This window comes from Nelumbo lutea, chromosome 3 (genome assembly GCF_056320005.1).
Source record: "Nelumbo lutea isolate HS-2025 chromosome 3, American lotus-T2T, whole genome shotgun sequence".
NCBI classification, from domain to species: Eukaryota; Viridiplantae; Streptophyta; class Magnoliopsida; order Proteales; family Nelumbonaceae; genus Nelumbo; species Nelumbo lutea.
Genome location: NC_142686.1, coordinates 15,014,573 through 15,035,817, shown reverse-complemented (window position 1 = coordinate 15,035,817; position 21,245 = coordinate 15,014,573). Strand labels below are relative to the sequence as shown.

The 21,245-nt window shown below is 34.3% G+C and overlaps 1 protein-coding gene across 4 annotated transcripts; it reads right to left on the bottom strand.

Annotated features, from left to right (window-relative positions):
• Positions 1-6,857: 6,857 nt before the first annotated feature.
• LOC148863120 (cullin-3A-like) lies at positions 6,858-19,506 on the bottom strand. 4 transcript variants are annotated; one of them, XM_088980333.1, is made up of 4 exons: positions 18,628-19,249; positions 13,796-13,865; positions 12,798-13,706; positions 6,858-9,000 (listed from the first exon to the last, which is right to left on the bottom strand). In XM_088980333.1, the coding sequence occupies exons 3-4, from the start codon at positions 12,806-12,808 to the stop codon at positions 6,957-6,959; spliced, it is 2,055 nt and encodes a 684-aa protein (XP_088836459.1). In that variant the 5' UTR covers positions 12,809-13,706; positions 13,796-13,865; positions 18,628-19,249; the 3' UTR covers positions 6,858-6,956. The 4 variants fall into 4 exon arrangements, with proteins under 4 accessions (XP_088836459.1, XP_088836460.1, XP_088836461.1 ...); XM_088980334.1 differs by lacking the exon at positions 13,796-13,865 and having other exon boundaries at positions 12,798-13,002; positions 18,628-19,332; XM_088980335.1 differs by lacking the exon at positions 13,796-13,865 and having other exon boundaries at positions 12,798-13,223; positions 18,628-19,025.
• Positions 19,507-21,245: the final 1,739 nt, after the last annotated feature.

The following is a 21,245-nucleotide window of genomic DNA, read 5'->3' as shown; positions in this document are numbered from 1 at the left end:
TCAAAAGAAAATAGAAACAAAAATATCATTTTTGCCTTTAAGGCAACCACTTTATTGGCTATATTTAGCCAATTTTGTTTTCTATATAAAAAAGTATTAAAGGTATTTTTAAAATAAAAAATCATGTGCCTAATGGCAAAACAAACACTAATAGAAACACATATACAATTATTTTATATTTTCAACTTTTTAAATAATTAATAATTATTCATATTTTATATACTACTTTTAATAATAAAAAAAACAACAATAATTAATTTCATTTAGTTTTATTCATCAAACTTATGAAACTGACCAACCTAGTCAACTCAACCTGAGTTGGTCGATTTTCTATTATTTTAAGTTAGCTTTAGTTCAAAAATTTCCCAATTCAACCAAATTGGATTAGTTTCACTTTGGCCATTTGTAAACAGACCAAAATCAAACAACCTAACCATGGATATATACTAATATTTTATATTTTAAATATAATTTTATTATGAAAAAGTGAAAAAAAAATTCATATTTCTTAGTCTAAAATGTTTTATTTAATAAATCTAATTTTTAAATTTATTTTTTAATAATTGCACTATAATTTATAAATTTTAATTTAATTTTTAAGTTTAAATCTTTTGAACCGACTAACCTTTTTGTGAAAACCGACCCAAACCTATAACTTGAATGGGTCAATTTTCATAAAAGGTCAGTTGGTTTCAATTGACCAATTCCCCAATCTGACCAAGTCAATTTAGTTGGCCAAATAGCCTACGACTGAACCACCAACTCATAAACACTCATAATTTCAGCTAAAGTAATAGTCTCATCTCTGATAAATAATAATAGTTTAATCTCCAATAATTATTGACAATTTATAGCAAAAATACACAATTATTGAAAATATGTTGATAATGAAAAAAAATACAATAATTACAAAAATAAAATAATTACTAAAAATATATTAAATTAGTCAATAAATGGTATAATCTCAAATAATAGTTTAATCTCTAATAAATATTAATCAATAATTTATAACAAAAATACAATAAGTACAACAAATTAAATTTAAAATTTTCACTAATAATAGTTTAATCTCCAATAATTATTGAAATTTTTCTATTAAATAACAAAACAAAATAAATTTATACATAACCATTGAAAATACACTTATGACAAAAACAATAAATAATTATTGAAATACAATAAATATTAATTTTAGTATGTATAATTATATAATAAATAAAACTAAGAGTTTAAAATTATTATTAATAAATATTAAATTTTTTGAAAGATATTTTCTCGAATTATTACTTAATATAAGTGAAATTAGTTATTTAAAATATTATGTAAAAAATATGAAATTATTATTAATATCAATATTATGTTATAATTATTTTTCTAATTTTTATATTTTTTTTATTTATCACATAATTTCTTTATTTTAACTATTTAAAATCTAGTTTTGTTAAATATTTTTTATTTAAAATACCCATTTATTTAAATACTTAAATAATCTATAAAATATTTAAATTTTAGAATATTAGTTATTTATGGAATTTAATTAACCATAAAATCATAATTTATACTATTATTACATAATTTCATTATTATTTTTGTAATATATTAAATTATTATTAATTTCAATATTATGTTATAATTAATTTTATGCTTTAAAGAATTTGTTTTAATTTATTACATAATTTCATCATTTTAACTATTTAAAATCTAGTTATGATAAATGTCTAGTAATTTAAATATTTATATAATCTATAAAATACTTAAATTTTTTTGTTATTTGAATTTTATTTATATATAGCTATAACATATTATTAAATGTTTGAAAAATATTTAAATTGATGATCCCAAAAAAAACATAATTTAAATTGTTAGTACATAATTTCATGATATATTTTGAAAAAATACAAAATTATTTATTAGATAATATCATTATTTTAATTATTTAAAATATAGTTATGATAAATATTTATTTTTATATAAATATTTAAATAATTTATAAAATATTTATTTTTTGTTATTTGAATTTTATTTATTTAAACTGATAATCTGGAAAAAAACATAACTTAAATTGTTAGTACATAATTTTGTGATATATTTTGTAAAAATTTAAATTTTTTTTTTGTGTTTTTAATAAATATTTTAAAGTTATTATATAATTTTGTTAGAATATTTAAATAGTTCTTAAATTTTTTAATCCAAACTTTCTTTAAATAGATATGGATAAAAATTAGGGGAGAGGATAAATAGGAATTAAAGATCATTTAGAAGAGAAACTCTCTACTAAATTAGAGATAATTGTAGAGATAAATAGGAATTAGAGATAATTTAGAAAATAAATAGGAATTAGAGATAATTTAGAAAATAAATAGGAATTAGAGATAATTTAGAAGATAAATAGGAATTAGAGATAATTCTAGAGAAAGTTGGGGAGTTAGTTTAGGATAAATTTTAGGAGAAGAGATTATTTAGGTTATTGGAAAAGTGCATCTCATTGTTTGTTCAAAAATGACATGGAATAAAGAAACAAGCCTGAAACATTGACTTTGTCTGGCTCAGGTTCCAAGCCTTAAATATAAATCTAGGCCCACATTGGGTGGGGTGGGGTTTGATTCTAGGCCTATGTCTTTTATATATAAAACATTTTATTTTATATTAAATGATAAAGTATTATATTATAATATTTACATAATTTAATAATATATATGCTTTCAACCCATTGTTGGCCCGGTTGGTTGAACTATTTGGTCGTCAACTAGTCATGATTCCATATCCAATTTTAGTAAAATCTACCATTTTGATAAAAAAAAAAACATTGACTTAGTCAAAATTCATCCAACCCATGTGATTGGACCATTGACCCATTTTGACTTGTGATTGGGACACAAGTTAACACTAGTGTATACAAACTTACAAAGGCCATAACTTTACACTCTGATTGAATAGGCACTAAATGTAAGCACACTAAGGTGATGTTTGGAATTGTGAGCGTTTTTTTCAATAAATGATCCCACATAGGCATTACTTCAGCATTTAACCAATCATGTTGATCCGTACACATAGAGACTCACAAAAGCTGGGCTTGATTTATTTGAACACCTACCACTGGGGAAGCTTCATTTTAACACTTTTCCCAACTTTTAGGTGTTTATTCATTGTTATGTTGATGTGGTGCCTAATGGTGCCTAGTTGTCAATAAACAAATTCATTATTACCTTTTTCAATTTTGCAAATAAATCAAGTACAAAGGTTTGGTGAATAAACATAAGCTACCAAACACATAGCACTAAGAAAATTTTTTGACACTTGTCCCTTAAACTACCTCAACCTACTCTTCAGAAAGATTAAAAGCAACATTTGGTAGTTGTAAGAATATTTATTAAGTGCTTTGCACATAGCAATTTTTTTATGATGAGGGTATTTCTATGTCTATAGAAATTATTCTTATTTGTCACACTTATTTTTGTTTAATATGATGAATATATAATACTCAACATGTGCTCAAATGTTGTCTACATTTTTTGTATTTTTAATACTTTTTTGTGTGTTTTTATCTTTTTTGATTTTTTCTTATTTAATTATGACATCTGGAACATTGACCCAAAAGTTTGAATTATTGACTCACCATCAAACAAGAAAATAACTTACTTTTTGGTTGGATGTAAATCTGTATTTGAGGCTTAGTTTGGAAAGAGTACAAATACAAATATGTACAATGCAAATACTAGTTTAGAAATACAAAATAGAAGGCTTTGTATTATATGTATGTATTTGTATTTGTTCTCTTTCTAAGTTGAACCTTATTTCCATCATCAATAAAAGTAATTGTTCTTTTCCATACATATTTTTCTTTAATATGGTTAATTAATATAAAATATTAGAGACATGCCCATATGTTTTTTACATAATTTATATATTTTTTATTTTTTTGTTTTTATTTAATTATGACATCATGGGCTGACACACTTGACCTGAAAAGTTAAATTGTTGATCTACCACCAAATAGGAGAACAATTTAACTTTTCGACTAGTTTTAAATTTTGTATTTTATTTTCATCATCAATAAAAAATTAAAAACAGTTTTTGTTTATCATGCTTAATTTTTCATATGATTAATATAAAATATTAGAGATGCGTCCAAATGTTTTCCATAGAGTTTCTATATTTTTCATATTTTAGTATTTTTATGATTTTTAAAATATTTATTATTTAATTATGAGATCAAGGGTTGACACATATAACCCAAAATGTTGAATTGTTGACCCACTACCAAGAAAAGAAGTTTATTTTTTATGGCCAATATAAAAAATTAGATAAGTGCATAAATGTCGAATTCACATCAGCACCCCACGGCACATCCCAACTATGTATTGGGAACATCTCTTGATGACAACTATGGGAGATGATCTCAATACACGTTCAGATGTGCATATGAGGCACTTGTGAGGCGCGAGTTATGGGGCGTTGATGTGATCTCCTAAATGTCTTTTACAAATTTTTATATTATTACATAATGTTTTTGTGTTTTTTATCTTTTTTTTTTAGTTTTTTGTTTAATTATGATATCAAGGATTGACACATTTACTCAAAATGTTGAATTGTTGACTCATCACCACGGATTGTGCTTAATATATTTCATTCCAACACCAATAAGAATAATTATTATTTATCATGCTTATTTTTCTTTAGTATATGATTAATATAAAATATTATAAATGCGCCCAATTTTTCTATATTTTTTATTTTTTTCATTTATTTATATTTTAATTTTTATTTGATTATGACATCATGAATTAACTCATTTGACTTGGATGGTTAAATTGCTAAATTGCCACAAGAATGGAACAATGACTCCATTTTCGGTCAATTAAAAAAAAAACTTGTATTTTATATCATTAAAAGTATTGTATAATTGATAGAATTTATTGGTGAAAATATAGTCTAAATATAGGATTCTATGAGAGAATGAGAGTTAATACTCTAAATATAAGACTTGATGGAAGATAATTCAATAAGAAATGTTATATTTCAGATAACATTTTGTGCACTCACAATTTGAGAGTGACCAAATTCAAAAATAAGGGTATTCTGATTAATAGTGGGATTCAATGAATGATAATGAAAGTTAATACCTTAAATATAAGATTTAAAGAGAGGGATTTGAATGAAGAGAAAGTGGTTATTCAAATTACACTTATGTCTTTACAGTTAGCTGGGGACCAAATTAAAAAACTAAGGTATTTTAGTCAAATAAAAATATAGATACACACATTTTGCATATTTGCCGGTTGTTACTGTTTTCAAAAACAAAACCGCGTTGTTGAACGCCCCCTAAATTATCTAATGTTTTCTTGAAATTTACCTCAAGCCATATGGATGCGTTTGCAACTGGGTGTAGATGCTACAACAGTAGGGAATAAAGTCATACATGAAATAGTTGAGGAATGGCTAGAAACCAAATTACGATTTCTATCCAAATGAGAAAAAATAAAGGCAAAATGTTGCAGGTTTTTGGAATGACTAACACACACACAAAAAAAAAAGTAGAGAAATTCGCCTTTTGAAAACACGTATGGGATGCCTGAAATCGAAGACCATTGGAAAACGCCAAAAAATAACAGTACAGAGAAAATTGTAAGAGTAGAACAAAATATATAATCCCTGAGCAGGCCCAACCCAACCAAAAGAGAAATTGCAAAATAACAGCCCAAATCTGCAAATAAACCAATCTGAATTCTAATTATTGTAGTTGGTTCCTTTATGGCTGGTGCAACAGCAAATGGCTATGTTCTAAGTCTGCCTTTGGAAACAATGTAAATAAGCGTGAATGCAAATATGTAGAGTGTAAAACAGTTCATATAAATTGCAATATTGGGTTAGTTTTGCACTGACAAATTTCCCTTCTTACCAAACAGACTTTTAACTTTAATGGATGCAAACTTGAATTCCAATAAAGATTATGCTTTTTTTTTTTATCAAAGGCCCACTTGAATGCAAATTTACTTCCTTTTTATTGGTGTACTTTTACACTCCATTTGCATCGTTTCCAAACGCAGCCTAATGAATAGATCTTGTAAAGCATTCACAGCAGCAGGTGAACAATGCAAGGCAAGGGAGGAGCACAGATGGAGGTTGGTGGACCCTCATCAGAGGAATGGAAGCAGCTCGTTTGAAGAATAGCAAGGAAATAGGGGTTTCTCTTAAGCAAGGAAGCTTGTACAGTTTTCATCAACAACCAAGATCAAGGACTGAACTTCAACTGGCAGACCAAGATGATGGCATATAAAAGTTTTTCAGAAGTTTTGCATACAAGATGTAGATAGAGAGTAAAATACTATTGCTCGTATTTCAGCTTATAATGCTTGTAAATATAACGAGGAATTACTATTTCAGCTATCTGAATCTAGCATAGATGTAAATATGTTTAAGTTATAATAAGTTTTAAGATTTGCTTCCTTTTGAAATAAAAATACACGCATGTGTCATTTAAACATGCAGAAACCCACTGAATCCCACCATATAGAATTTCAGTGACCCTGAAAACCGATGCATATGGTACAGTGCGATGTATGGAATACTTAGAACCATGCCAGGCCCTACAATGCTCAATGCATGATAGCGTGTTTTTTTATGCCACCAGCTTCAAAGACAGCATGACCAACCCATGGCCAGAATTCCTCAAATATATTGTTCCTGTCATTAACCTTTCTAGTTGCCCCAAATATAGAGACTCAAGTTGATCAAACCAACCCCTAGCAACTCCTGACTCACAAGATAGGATATTAAATTCTAGAATTTAATGCAAAACAAATGAGATAGAGCAGAGCAAGAAGGCATAAGAAAAATATTCAAGGAACACCATGGACTGCAGTAATTCAATGACATTTTCACTTACCAAATGGAGAATACAACTACCTGCAAGGCCCAGCCCTGACAGGAGAAAAGAAAACAGCCAAGTAGTGCTTTCAGGCAAGATATCGATACAATTTCCTGTCTGTTTTGTCCCTTTCCAAGAACTCCCGTTCAATGAGGGACTCAATCCGTTTCTTGATGACAACAGGATTGGGCAGAAACCGTGATTGCAACTGCTTTGTGACCTCAGCAACAATGTTGTTGTGATCCAAGACACGCCTCGATTTCATGATCCTCACAATTGCAGCCTCAATCTGGGGTTTCCTGTCTTCCTCCACCCTCTGTCGGGTCTCCTGCTTTTCTGGCTCAGACTCCTTTTGTGCAACTACAGTACCTATCTTCACCTTGTAGAACTTGCTTGTGAACTTGTCATTGAATAAAAAGGCATCATCTTCACCAATGTCCTTGCTCATGGGCTCCTTCCGAAGGATATTCTTCCCCTTCACGCATGCCAAGGACTGCAAGCACCTCTTCAAATCTGAGGCTGGTATTTCAGTGGCCTGCTCAATCTCCTTGTAGCTCAACCTATCAGCGTTATTGAACAACATGAGGATACACATCTGGTATGTAGAAACATTCAACTCATGCTTCTGACCCTTCCCAAACGTCGCTTTGAGATCAGCTGTCCCCATATTTGTTTGCCATGATAATCTCCTCCCAGTGTGTGTTCCGAGATAATAGGTTCGGAATTTCTCACACACCCCCAGTATCTCAGCTGGCAGGTTACAAGCGGCACTTGGTTGGGTTGGCCAAGACCCTGTTGTGAGAACTTGGACTGCCAGTGTAGGGCTATCCCCAGTGTCAGCAGCAGCCTGGCTAGCATAGAAACCTTGCATTGTATCCTGAGATGTCTTCATGTCTGTGAACATGCCCTCCAATTTGGAAGTAAACTGATATCCACATTCTGTCTTCAGCTTAACAATCAGACTTCTCTCAGCATCATCGGATACAGTTTTTCCTGACAAGAGCCGCTTCGCTAGGTGTTGCTTGTAGTATTTCTCAAAAACATCCTTCTCTTGTAAGTAACGGAATAGCATCATCACCTTGTCCAGGACGATCTCTACATCCTCCTCACTCACACCCTTCAAGCCTTTACGGAGTTTGTCATCTACAAACAAGGAAATAAACTCAGGGGACCTTGGATTCAAATTAATGAAGTACTCAAAAGAGGAATTCAAAGCATTCTGGAATGTCTTGTCATTGCTGAAGGCCAAGCTGATAATCTTGTCATGTTTATCTTTTTCATCTAGGAGCCTCTGGACAAAGTCCACAGGATCCTTTAATCTCTCTGGGTCAGTAACTAACTGTTTGCCGGTTTCCCGAATATGCGCAGTCATGACATCTCTTATAGTCAAGAGCCCATCAGGAACGCGGCGAAACAAGCTGTACATTCTCTTCAAATCATCATACTTGTCATCCACAAGCATGCTCACCAGGCCCGAGTTCTCCATGTGCACTAATCTCTGCATGTGGTTTGCAATCATCTCTTTTTCCACCACATTAGTTATCTTAGCTTCACTCTTGGCATCCAAATAGTGTGATACTCTCTCCATTTCTTCATTTAGACGTCTCTCAGCTTTCTTAAGATAATCGCCACAATCACAGCATTCTATAAACTGCTGAGACTCAAGACTGTAGAAATTGGAGGAGACCTCAAGAAATGGCTTCTCAAAATCTTCTTGATAGACAGAAGAACCTAATTCCATTAGCATCTTTATTATATTTCTCATCAACCCTCGATTTATAACTTCACCAGTCCGTTCTCTGTGGACAAGCTCAAGAAGTGTATCACGAAGTCTATTCTGAATTTTGCTAGAGTGGATGATATTGTCCCTCCAAAGGTTCAGCCCAAGCTCATGAACAGGGGTCTTGTGTGTATTGGGGATAAAAGTCCTGTCCATGTACATCAATATATCTCGGATCATCTGCAATGCCTTGTTATGATCTGCCCATTTTCTATTAAGCTCTTCCAGAAACAAACTTCCTTGGGCTGCCTCTATTGATTGTGATATTTCTTTTAGATGCGATGTCATAGTTGTCACAAGTCCTGAGTACAGCTTCTCTCCAAATTTGTGCAGCACCATATTGTAAGCATTCCTGAATTCATAATAGGAAGCCATATCAGAACACAAAGTTCTTCAAAGCAAGAGTAAGACTAATTCTGCAACAGGAAGAGTCCACGGGCTACATCCACCTATTGCACAGGTCATACCTTTTATACCCAATATGCAAAATTAAATGCTATTGAATATTAGACTTGAGTGAGAAGGGCAATGCAACAGGTATACAAGCAATATTCTGGCTAGAGCAAGCCTACATATTTACCAAAGTGGTGTTTGAAAGTTAATAAAATTGCCATTAATGTCTCAAAAGAATTATACAAGTGGTTATTCCCTTTTCTGATCGCTAGAAAATTGAACAATCCGTTATCACTTATTAGTCATGTGTATGTGTTGTTACCTATACTCCTTCAAACCTGTTAAACTTTCATGTAATAAGAACACCCATCATATACCATTCAGACATAAATAAAAGTTCTAATCCTAATAAGATCAAGTCAAACTTCAAACTTCCAAAAACCACCACATCATACCACTGCAAGGAATATTGTACTATCATGAACCCTGAAACTAGATCTCGCACTGCAGATATTTAAGGGATTGATAAAGACCATTAGAACATAACCAGACAATGTTGGAAACAAACTATAATAGCACAAACAAGAATTTCAATTATTACTTTCTGCAAAGATTCTAAATGTTAGAACTGATAAAAAATGTTTCAAACTGTTAGGAATGCATTTGCCTGCAGCAAAAATTTAGTTTTACCCTCTTTTGCCACCAAGGTTCAAAGTATCAATACTTTTGATCCACAAAAATTTGTGTATCAAGAATTTCTTTCTAACAGAACACTTTTTTTATATTTTTTAATTGGTAATTTGTCAGTCAAGGTCTCATATCATTTATTATGATTTAAAACTAATTAAATCACCTAGCTCTTGAATTTAGTGTATTGGTGACCCTGAAAACTGATACATACCATATGATATGCTACAATACATACCAATACTTTGAACCTTGTTTGCCACTATTCCAGAATGCCATTGAACATAATGGATGATATCCCTTGAAAAGAAATAGAATTTCTCTTGGAAGTACAAGTTAATGACAGTATCATGGAGGAAACAGCAGCTGCCCAACCATGTATTTGTAAAGGTGCTAAATAATATCATTTCACTATCCCAAGGGCCTTTCATTGATGGCAAGCAAATTCTGGATAGATCCCTGATGGCCAATGAATGCATTGCCTCAATATTAAGGTCTGGTCAGCCATGATAGGAGTGCAAATCAAGCGGGCTGGGCCAGGTTTAAACACGTGTGCATGTATGTAAGCCTTTATGCAAATATAAATTTCTATATGTATCTATGAATGTGTATAGTCAGGCAAGGTACAAGCTAGGTTTGGGCTACCTAGGGGCTAGGCCCAGGACCAACCCAAAAAATAAAAAAAGCCTGAAGTTTTGGGGCCCAGCCCCAGCCTGTGTAAAATTGCTAGGCTGAACCAGTCCAGGCTCGGGTTAGGCCTGCCCAAATTGCACCCCTAAACCACGAGTCTTGATTAAATTGGACATGGAAAAAACACATGACCATGTTAAGTGGGAATTTGTTGATTACATACTTCAAAGGATGGGCTTCAGAATAAGGTGCGGATGGTGGATTTACTAGTGTCTCTCACCAGCAATGTTCTATATCGAGTCCGGATCTTCTGACCACAACATGTTGCTATACACATTCATCCAGCCACACATTGGTAATATTGGCGATATATACTACATGAGATGTTACCAATGTATGGCTGGGTGAATGTGACTAGCATCGTGTTGTGGTTAGCAGACCCAAACTCTCTCTATTAGGGTGAATGATTCACCCAAAGTCTAATTTGAGGGAGGCAGGGGGTTCAACAAGGGAACCCCCTCCCTTCATTCTTATTCATAAATCATAATAGTAGCACAAGCATTGAGCAGGCTGGTCAATAGAGCCCTAGATGGAGGATGGATTTAAGGATTTAAGATTGGTGAAAGATGCCCTCAAATAGATACCTTGCAATTTGCAATGATTCAATCAAAGTTTATAGATCTAGAAACAAAGATACGTTTCCTTGCTGTATACTATATGCTTTGAAGCCACTTCCGGGTTGAAGATGATGAACTTTTCCCTGTTGGTCATGTGCAACAGGTCAATGAGCTGGTTAATACTCTTGAGAGAGAGCTCCCTTCTAAATTTGTTGGTGTTCATTTAGGAGCCAAATACAGACCCAGAGAGCTGTGGGATCTGGTGGTTGAAAGATTTAGCAAAAAAAATGGCAGGGAGGAAGAAGCAACATTTATCTAAGGAGCACAGGTAACTTTGACTAATAGTGTATTGAACAACCTGCCCCTATATTAGTTCTCAATGTTTACTGTACCAGAGTTGGTGCTTCGAACGCTTGAGAAGATGAAAAGGGATTTCCTCTGGGAAAGTATGGGACAGAAAACATGTATGCATTTAGTGGCATGGAATTAAGTGAGTCTGACTAAAATAAAAGGTGACTTGGAAATCAGACCATTACAATCTGTTAATAAGGCAGTTAATGGATAGATGGCTTTGGAAAAATGGGTCTTAATGGAGTGAAGTAATTCAAGGCAAATATAGAGGAGAATTAAGATCGAGTTACAGGTGATACACGCCTATCTTATGGGGTAAGCATCTGAAAAGGGATAATTAAGTTGAAGCAGCTGTTTTGGAATAATATTAAGTTCAAACTAGAGAATGCAGATCAAACAGCATTTTGAAACGATCAGTAGCTACAAAATCAGCTACTGTGAACTTTTCCCATCACTTTACAGGCTGGCTCAGAATAAGGATGTTGTACTTCGAGAATAATATGAAATATTGGGAAATCTAGTGTGGATGCCAGAAATGAGAGGAAATCTCAACAACTGACAATTGATATTGACGGACTTTTTAAGATTGCTCCAAATGCTGCAGCAGTCCCAGATTAGCCCCTCTATCCAAGACAGCATGTGGTTCACTTTGGAAGCCTCCGGTAGTTTTACTACAAAATCTTTCTTTAGATCATTGGATAATAGTCAAAATGGCCTCTGAAGGTGATATTCTTTCTTATGGTCTGCAATCCTTAGCAGAATTTCCATAACAGATGCAAACCATTGTTCCCTGTGCTAGAGAGAAGTTGAAGATGTATCTCATTTACTGGAATGGTGCCTAGTATCTAGGACTGTAAGTTGGGCCAGCCAAGTTAAAGAATTTCAACTACATTGGGCTTAGGTTAGGGTTCAGGCCCATTAAAAATATAATAAATTTCCAACCTAACCCAACCTAAAATGCACCCCTACCAGTGACACATCAAATATGGTGCCTTTCTTGCAGTTATTCAGGGTGAAGATGGTGATGCTGAGAGTTCTATTCTACCTTCTCTGCTAGCACCTTGGCTATCTCAGACATGCAGCAGAAGAGGCAAGGTACTATGGAAGATGAATCAGGGGCTTTGTGATGGCCACTTGGTCAATATGGCCAGAGTGCAACAAAAAAGGATTTGATCAAGAAAATACAGAGATAAAAGGCAGATGGGGAATATAAAGAGACGTATACTCAGATGGGTGAACTGTGAACAGCTGTTATAATCCATACTTGTATAGATCTTCAAGCCAGTAATTTAAAACTCAGATTAACGACATTGTTTAAAGGGTTGATGAAGAAATCTTATCATACTTTATCAAGCTTCCATTTAACTCAAGACGAGATAACAACAGGTAAGAATCAGCAATCCAAATGGTTTAAAGAGGGGATGCAGAAAATCAGATAAAGAGGAACAGTTATCTTGCTTGTCAATCAAACCTTGATTTCATGGAACTTGCCAGAAGAAATCAGCTCCTATGAAGAATTCAAGAAGTATATTTCAGAACTATGTGCTGAAGCAACAAACAAAGATGTAACACTGAGAAGGTGAGGCTCAAAAAGGCTTGTATTGGCAAGAAGAACACGAGCTGCAAAGTTCTGTATTGCTGACAGTACCAGTAGGCAGTAGTCTCAAGTCACCCAACTGAAGAACCAATACGATCAATAAGTTATAAGTGAGAACCTATCCACAAAGAACAGGGCTCTTTACAGCCACTACTATTTATAACAAAAGCTTAAGAAGCTTTTCCTTGCTTTCTTTGTCAAAGAACCAGCATTGTGACTGATCAAAGAATAATCAATTTGATGGTCCTTCATCTACAATATGTGCTGCCGAAACAATGGATAGTACATGGAATTGTTTGCCTGAACATGGCCATTACATTATTTTAAAGAGTAAATAAAACAAATTTTATTAAAAGAAAAAGGTTACAGAGTAGGAGGTGACAAGAAAGGACCTCAGCACTATAATAACAACAAAACACCAATACAAACAAGCAGAATACTGAATAGAAATCTGCAGAATGAACAGAATCCACCAAGGCTTCCCCAAAACTGGACATCAACTCTATTCAAACTCTGAGGACGCTAGAATCCGATCAGAAACGCAATACCCAATCAAAGCCACCAGCACCTCAAAGGATTTAAAACAACACCTCCTGAAAAACTTCCAGTTCCAACCACTCCTCACTACAACATCCTTGAAAGCTCATCCTTCAGGTACATGTTGAATTGTTTCACATGAAGCTGCCTGAACTCTAGCAACTGTTTAAGCCCCTGCCTATTGTCCTTATAATTTCTTCAGATCTTCAAACTCCAACCTCGAAACCTTCAAATCTTACGCTCTACCTGGGACCCGAAACAAATTGAAACTCCTTACATAACGTCTCCCAACGTCTACATGGAGTTGAAAAGACATAGAGGGTAAAGGGACATACTATGAAGAGAATGAAAAGTGCCTTCAAATTTTCTGCTGCCCTTTTCTTCTCTCTTGCATATATTTTATACCTAGAAAGAAAACACCAACCCCTCAAAACCAGAACAAGGATGAAGGTCTAAGATTTGTGGGTCATAAGGAGAGTGGCGCTCCTGTCAAGGCCATCAAGCTGAGGAAGTCTAGAACAAATCAGATTAATCAAACCCCAAATACAAAGGCATGCAGATGAAAAAAGGGGGGAAAAGTAAAAACAAAAAAGGGCATGCAATAGACATCTCTTGGATAACAATAGCCTACAATTAAGACACCACCAATAGTAACATAAAATAAATGAACATATTCAGTAATCCAACATGTTCAGTTTGTAATGTATAAACTAAAGTTTTTTTTTTGCTACAAAAATCAATCCAATTGGATGAACCCACCAACTACAAGTCCAAGCAAACAAGGGCTGTATTGCTTGGAAAGTAATCCATTTATTTGATGGTTAGACGCATCCAAAGAAGCTGTTTTTGGTCTAGAATATCCACGTTCAGTCTACAAGTTGTGTACTCCCATACTTATAGTAGTAATAAGGATGCTGAATGGTTCTCCAAACAAAGAATAAATCCAATAGTCCAGATAAAGTTGTGAGCCACATATTGGGGGGCGGGGGGCAAATAGTCTTTATAGAGTTACTTCAGTCATGGATGCATTAACATTTTGTCATTATCAACCCTGAACAGAAATACAAAACAATATATCACATGAATCAAACCACAGTTGCAACTTGCAAATCATATTTTGCTTTCTTTTTTTGTGCTTAAGTAAAAGGAATAGAACACAAGCCACAGTTCCTAAAGGACCACCATAGAGTCACCACTGTATTTAGTTGTAATGTACCACTTATATCAATGAAGTATTAAGTATCAATATTGATCAATGTTGACCAAAAAAACAAAAGTATTAAGTATCATTATGAGAGAAACATGATTGCAACAAGAAGTTGCAAAATGAACCAGCTATAGAAGCTGTCCCGGTTCAGTACTACATTTGAGTCCAAAACATGTGTTCTATGTACCCCTTGCTTGGCTATCTGCTAAGCTATTAGCAGTCCCCACCCATTTCACTCGGATTAACATGTCCTATGACAACCATTTGAACTTTCTGAAATCTTTCTGAAATCATTCCTCAAATGCCATGCCACCCTCTCCCTTTTTACCAGCCACTTAATCACAGTTTTAGAATCTCCCTCAATAATCAGCTTACTAATACTCAGTTCTTTTGCCTTCTCAACCCTAAAAGCTCTGATCTTGCCACAATGGGCCAGAGTATAAAGCAATTATGTTCCCCTCTTCATCCCTAATGACTCCCCCAATACCTGAGGGGCCTGTGCTACCCAAACAGCTCCAGCTCCCATCAAAATTCAGTTTCTTCCAACCATTTATTGGGGGAGACCAAACCTCAGCAGATCTTTGACTTGTAGTTAAGGATGCAGCAATGATACCCCTAGCTCTGAAGAAATTTTCAATCTTGAATGTTATAGTTCCAACCAAGGCTTCCTTGCTATGTTCCTTCTCTTCAAATGTTCTTGCATTTCTTTCCTCCCACACAGTCCAAATTAGTGCACAGCTTTAGTGCATCTCCACACGGTCCTACCCCTCTTTTTTATACAGCTAATGCTAGTAGGGCTAAACAAACCCTCCAACCTATCAAAAGAAGACCAACTGCATCCAAAGAGAGAAGTAAACCAATCCCAAAGAAAGCTAATAAAAGGGCAAGAGATACGAAGATGAAACACAGTCTCACCATTCAACTTACAAAGAACACACCAGTTGGGGGGACAAACATCAATTTGGCCTCTTCCATTAAAGTAGATCAAATGTATTAGTGCTTCCATGAAACACTTCCCAACAGGAGGCACTGATTTTAGGGGGATTGGGAGAACACCAAATTTCCTTGACTGGGAAATAAGAGGTGGTAACCAGAGAACAAAAGAAGGACTTACAAGAGAACTTCCCATCAGAATTAGGACCCCATACTCTAGAATCCGAGCCACATTCACACAAGAAAACTGAATTCAGCAAACTCAAAAGATCAGTCACCATAGAAAGTTCAGATTCTCTAAGGTTCCTAATGAAGCCAAAATTCCAATTCAATCTTGCAGATAAGGGATTCTAAGTAAGGAAGTCAAAAATGGAACTACCCTTAAACCTGGAAATATCAAAAAGAGAAGGGAATTTAATACCCAAAGGGGTATCCCCAATCCACACATCCTCCCAAAACCTGATTTTTTTACCAAAGGCCAAGTCATACCTGATATGATGTAAGAAGGCAGGAAGAAGGTCATGGACGGCCTTCCATGGGGAAGCCAAGGTAGCTCTACGGAGACATCCAACATCCTATCCATTGCTTGATATGCCAAGAATACTCGCCACAACCTTGCGCCGCCCATAACTTCTCATTTTCTTTAGGAAACCTCCATAACCATTTGTTGAGTAAAGCCTAATTCTTCATCTTAACATTACTAATTCCCAACCCACCTTCTGTTTTCAATTTCACCAATTTTTCCCATTTGACCAAGGTTCAGTTAGTTTAGCTTAGTTTTGCTCCAAGCCGCCTACTTCTTACCATTTTATCCACAATTAGATCCAGGAATCCATAGACCTAAAGCCAGTGATTCATGGTTATTGATCAAAAAAAGACCTAAAGTCAGTGACCATGTGAAACCAAGATCTTATGTCACAATTTTCATGTGATAACCCAACATTTCAACAAAGGTTCAAAGTATCAATACACCCTGATATGCCAGAAGGGGTCTATCATCCCTTTGAACCTTGCATTCTTTTTTCAAAAATAGGCTTTGGGGTGAGTTTAGATGTTGTTTAACATTTAAACCAACCCCTGCAGGGAAAATCCATAAGAAAGCTGTATCGGCCACCTTCCAATGCAATACAATACACCCAATAGGGGGCATATCATATCAAAATTTTGAACCTCGAACAATGGCCTAAAACTTTTAAGTTTTACTCTGGTTAGCATTTACGTAGCAAATTTAGTCGCATTCCATCTTCTCAGTAATCAGTACTGAGGCCAACTCAAAACTACCAATATACTTTTTGCAGGCAAGGTTCAAAGTATCGATACATATCGTGACAATGGCTTCCCGATACGTCCCTCCAGGGGTTGTATTGGGTCAGACACTGGTTCAGAGGGTGGCTGGGCCTTAAACCAACCCCTCTGAACCGGTTTCGAAATAAATAAATAAATAAAACCTAAAAAAAAGTACCAATACTTTGAACCTTGTTCACAGGTATGGATGATCCTATAATGTCCTTCACAAAAAAAAAAATTGTCCTGCTTCGTTTTGATATAGAGTGAAATCCTTTCACCACTGCATTGTAAGTGTAACCTCTTATCCTATTTAATGAAATTTTCTTGTTACTATTAAAAATATCATATCATGTTCGCAACAGAATTGTATCCATTTCAAGTACTTTTCCCACTCAGAACTTCTACTTCGACCATAGGCAAAATCTTGTAATCAATCATATTTGGTGAAATCCATCACTCAACTTGGGCCTAATATGAACAAACTGAAAGATTTTAAGTGATGTGACGGGTGATAGACCTAATATCTCGTCCACAGTCCTAGCATTATCTCTATACTCCAAATAGAGCAACTAGTCTATTAAAATCTAGTGAAACTTGATCCTTTCTAGAACAATGATGGGAAACATTTCTGCCACACTTTGACTTGAGGAATCAATAAAGAGACGACACATATGCATAACCTTCTAGATTTTCTTTTATTATTGGAGAAAGATTAAGTATATCCATTCAAAAAACAGAAGGAGAAGGCATAGCAACCCCATGTATACCAAGGACCTGTACACTGGGAATATGCAGATAAAAGAACCAATGATTATAAAAATTAGTCAAAAACAGAGTCAATATACTTCACCGTGAAAAGATTGTGGACACTGGGCACCAAGTCACCAACCCAATAAATAAACCTTGCTTTTAATTTACCAATTAAAAGATCCACCATCTATCCTTTGTTCTCAAAAATTCTTAAGTTTCTTTCAGTCAATGACCTTCAAGAAATTTTACCATAAGGCTGTGTTTGGCAACAGTGCATACACAAATTTGTTCAGTACAAAGCAGATAGAGGTTAAATGTACTGAACCGTTTTGTTGTGCATTTGTAATGAACAAATTTGCATTTGAACTCTTGCCAAATGCAGCCTAAATAACAACACCACACTAAAAAAATAAGGAAATTGATTCCAAAAATAATCTAAAACTTATAATTCCATGAATAAACTTAATAGCCCCCACGACCACATAGCCCGAAGGATAAATGCTTTGTTATCTTACTAACCAAATGAAAGTAGAGAAGGGACTATTGTGCAGTGGCACCTACTAACTACATAAGGTTGAGGAAAGAAACCTCTAACAAGATGAATTACTGACCAGATGAATGAAGGAAATGAAGTGTGCATAAAGATTTCCCTCCAAAACCATTAAAAGTCCATGCAAAAATAACAACCCGAAAGAGTAAAAAATGATTTGTGAGGCAAACTACAAGGCTAAAAAATGATCGGGTTAAACAGCACGTATACCCTCCTACCTTCAATTCCACTGAAACAAATTTTACGAAGTTCATTAAAGGAAAAGTATAAGAGCATACATGCAACAATTTATGCTAACAAGCTAGAATTATTAGCAGTAATAACAGATAGATATCATGAAGACAAAATAATGAAGTAAACTCTCAGATGCGAATCACAAGTCTGAATTATGTAATATTCATCCAAAACAAGATCAAGGATCACAAGTATATAAACAAGACCTGTAAAGCTCTTCGAAACTGAGCCCGCTGGCATTGTGATTATATATCTCGTGGATTGCATGCTCTAGTATTTTCCATGTCTTCTCAGCGTACTTAGGATCCACCACCACCCGATGTTTAAAGGCCTCTATCTGGAAGTTCCTTCTTTTAGGAGTACTCATCTTTTACCCTCAACTTACTGCCCAAATACTACGAGTCGATGAAAGTGCCCCGGAATCCCAATCCCCAGGAGAAACCCTATAACACGATTAATTGTTGAGTATACGAGATATTGATGTTATATTCACAATCTCCAAAAGATGAACCCGAGAATCGGATTAAATGTTGCGTGACAAACAACTAAAAGTCCATCGGAGGACCTTGACAAGAAAAATTCGATAAACTGTGATTTCTACAACAAAGGAAAGTGCTTTCCCCCACAACCAGGCAATTAAAATGGTTTTCTGATCACAGAAATTACACACGCTAAGTCGTATTGGAGTTTCCAAAACCCATAGAAAAGAAATAATAGATCTGCCACGAAATCGGCAGAGCAATCTGAAAGCCGTAGCTTGAACCGACTCTTCTCCACGAATCTATGAGAATGAAAACCACCTTGGGTATTTGTGAGCTATAGAAAAGCGGACTTACGAATGGCGAAAGCCAGAGATTTTGGTCCGAAATAAAAAGGCTTTGTTGAAAATGAGTGAGAAAATATAAACAGATACCAATACGCCCAAAATCGTCAATCAAAAAAGAAAACCCTGGAATGTTGTACTCAAGGTTTTTGAGGCAACTAAGATAAATATGTTTTTACTTTTTTCTTAAAATACCAAGCTAAGTGAAAATGTGGAATAATGGACCGAGGGCTGGTGCGTTCGTGTGTTAGCTGATTTCTTCAAGCGTTGACACGGAATCGAATGGCAAAAAAGTAAGAACAAAAAATACAAACTGATCATAAGGAAGAACGTAATTTTGTTTACAATAATTAATATTTTACAGAAATTTATTTAATATTTTAGTAATTTGATTATTTATATTCATAAATTTTAACAAAATAATAATTACTTAATAAAATAATTATTTGTTGTTTTTTATTCTATTTTATTTTATTAGTAATTAAGTGCTACGAATTATTGTAAATATTAATTAAATATTTAAAATGCTTAAAATACTTAAATGTTAATATATAAAACTAGGTTTTAGTCGTAATTAATGTTTTCAACTTGAGACATTATAGTTTTTTTCAGCAAAGATAAAAACTGGATTCATTAAGAGGAAGTTAAGGGGACGGTTGGATCCCTATACATGAATTCACAAAAAGGGGAGTTAGGTTTATCGAGCTGGCATAGTTATTTATAAATGAGTTCATATGCCGAGCTCTCTTTGCCATATCACGGCTGGCAGAATCACATTTATGCTTATATACATTATTTTAATATTATCAAAAAAAGATAGAAGTTCTAAAATATGATCATAAAGTGCTTGTTAATCCCATGGTATCTGATTATCTGTTCCTTTTAGCTTCGTTATCATTACTTTAGCATCTGAAAACAAAAAAAAAAAAAAAATTGTATTTACATCCATACAAAAAAACTTTATTAGTCCTCTAATCACTACCCATAGCTCAATTGTTGCTGTGGATCTTGCCAAGCATGATCCTCCTTTTGCAATGATAAGATGAAACTTGTGAGTAAACATACCTTTATATATGCAGTTTGTGTGAATGGATTCCATGAGCCATCAACTAGGGTGATCAGAATGTCTGAGGAGAAAATTTGTTGTAGATCCCATTTTGATTGAGAATCTGATGAATTTAGGAGTTTAAGCCCCGGTTCTTTGTAATTGCAGTAGCTTTCAACCTTTTTTAGTATTTGAAGGGGGTTTGGGTTGACATTGTTAAAAATCTGATCATTTCTTGCATCCCAAAGGCTTCTGAAAACGGCACACACCTTTGCAACGTAATTATACTTTTTCACTTTATTTTCCAAGTGGGAATTGTGTTGCCACCACCACTGGATTAGGTCCACATGGCCATAATTCAAATAGAGTTCTAGAACCAAACTAACCTAAGCCTAAATCCAGACCGCCCTTGAAAGAGGGCACTGCAGGAAAAGATGTTATTGGGTTTCAGAAGTTTCTTTACAAAAAGTACACCTGCTTTATTCTTTTCTCCTACAACACCATGTTTCTGTCTTGGTTTGAACAACTATGGAGAAACTTCTACATAAAGATTTGGCATCTATGGGAGCATGGGCTTTTCCAAAATTTGGGCCAACTTAAAGGGCCTATTTGTGTTTAGAGTGGAGTTTCTAGAGAGAGTGATAAGTTGAGTTTACTGTAAATTCTCCATTGCTTATGTTCATCCAAATAAGTCTATAAAGTTGTTGCAAGTTTGTGAGAGGGATACTTAGTATTGCTTCGACACTTCTTTATTCAAAAAGGCTATTGAGGAGATTAACATTCCAGGTCTGGTGATCTGTGATTAGCTCACAAACTTTCTTGTTGAGGGAAATAAGATTCTCAGTTCTTTTGGTTGGAATGTTGCTCTTAAGTTGAGGCACCCATGAGTCCATAAATGTTGAGATAGATCCACCATCTCCAATCTTCCAGAAAAAAAAAAAAAGTGTTTTTTAGTT

Excerpts from the sequence above, each read along its gene's own strand:
- LOC148863120 (XM_088980332.1), bottom strand. The coding sequence starts at position 18,788 with ATGAGTACTCCTAAAAGAAGGAACTTCCAGATAGAGGCCTTTAAACAT. Across the intron at positions 9,001-18,627 it reads AGTTTCGAAGAGCTTTACAG|GAATGCTTACAATATGGTGC; the intron begins GTCTTGTTTATA and ends TTATGAATTCAG.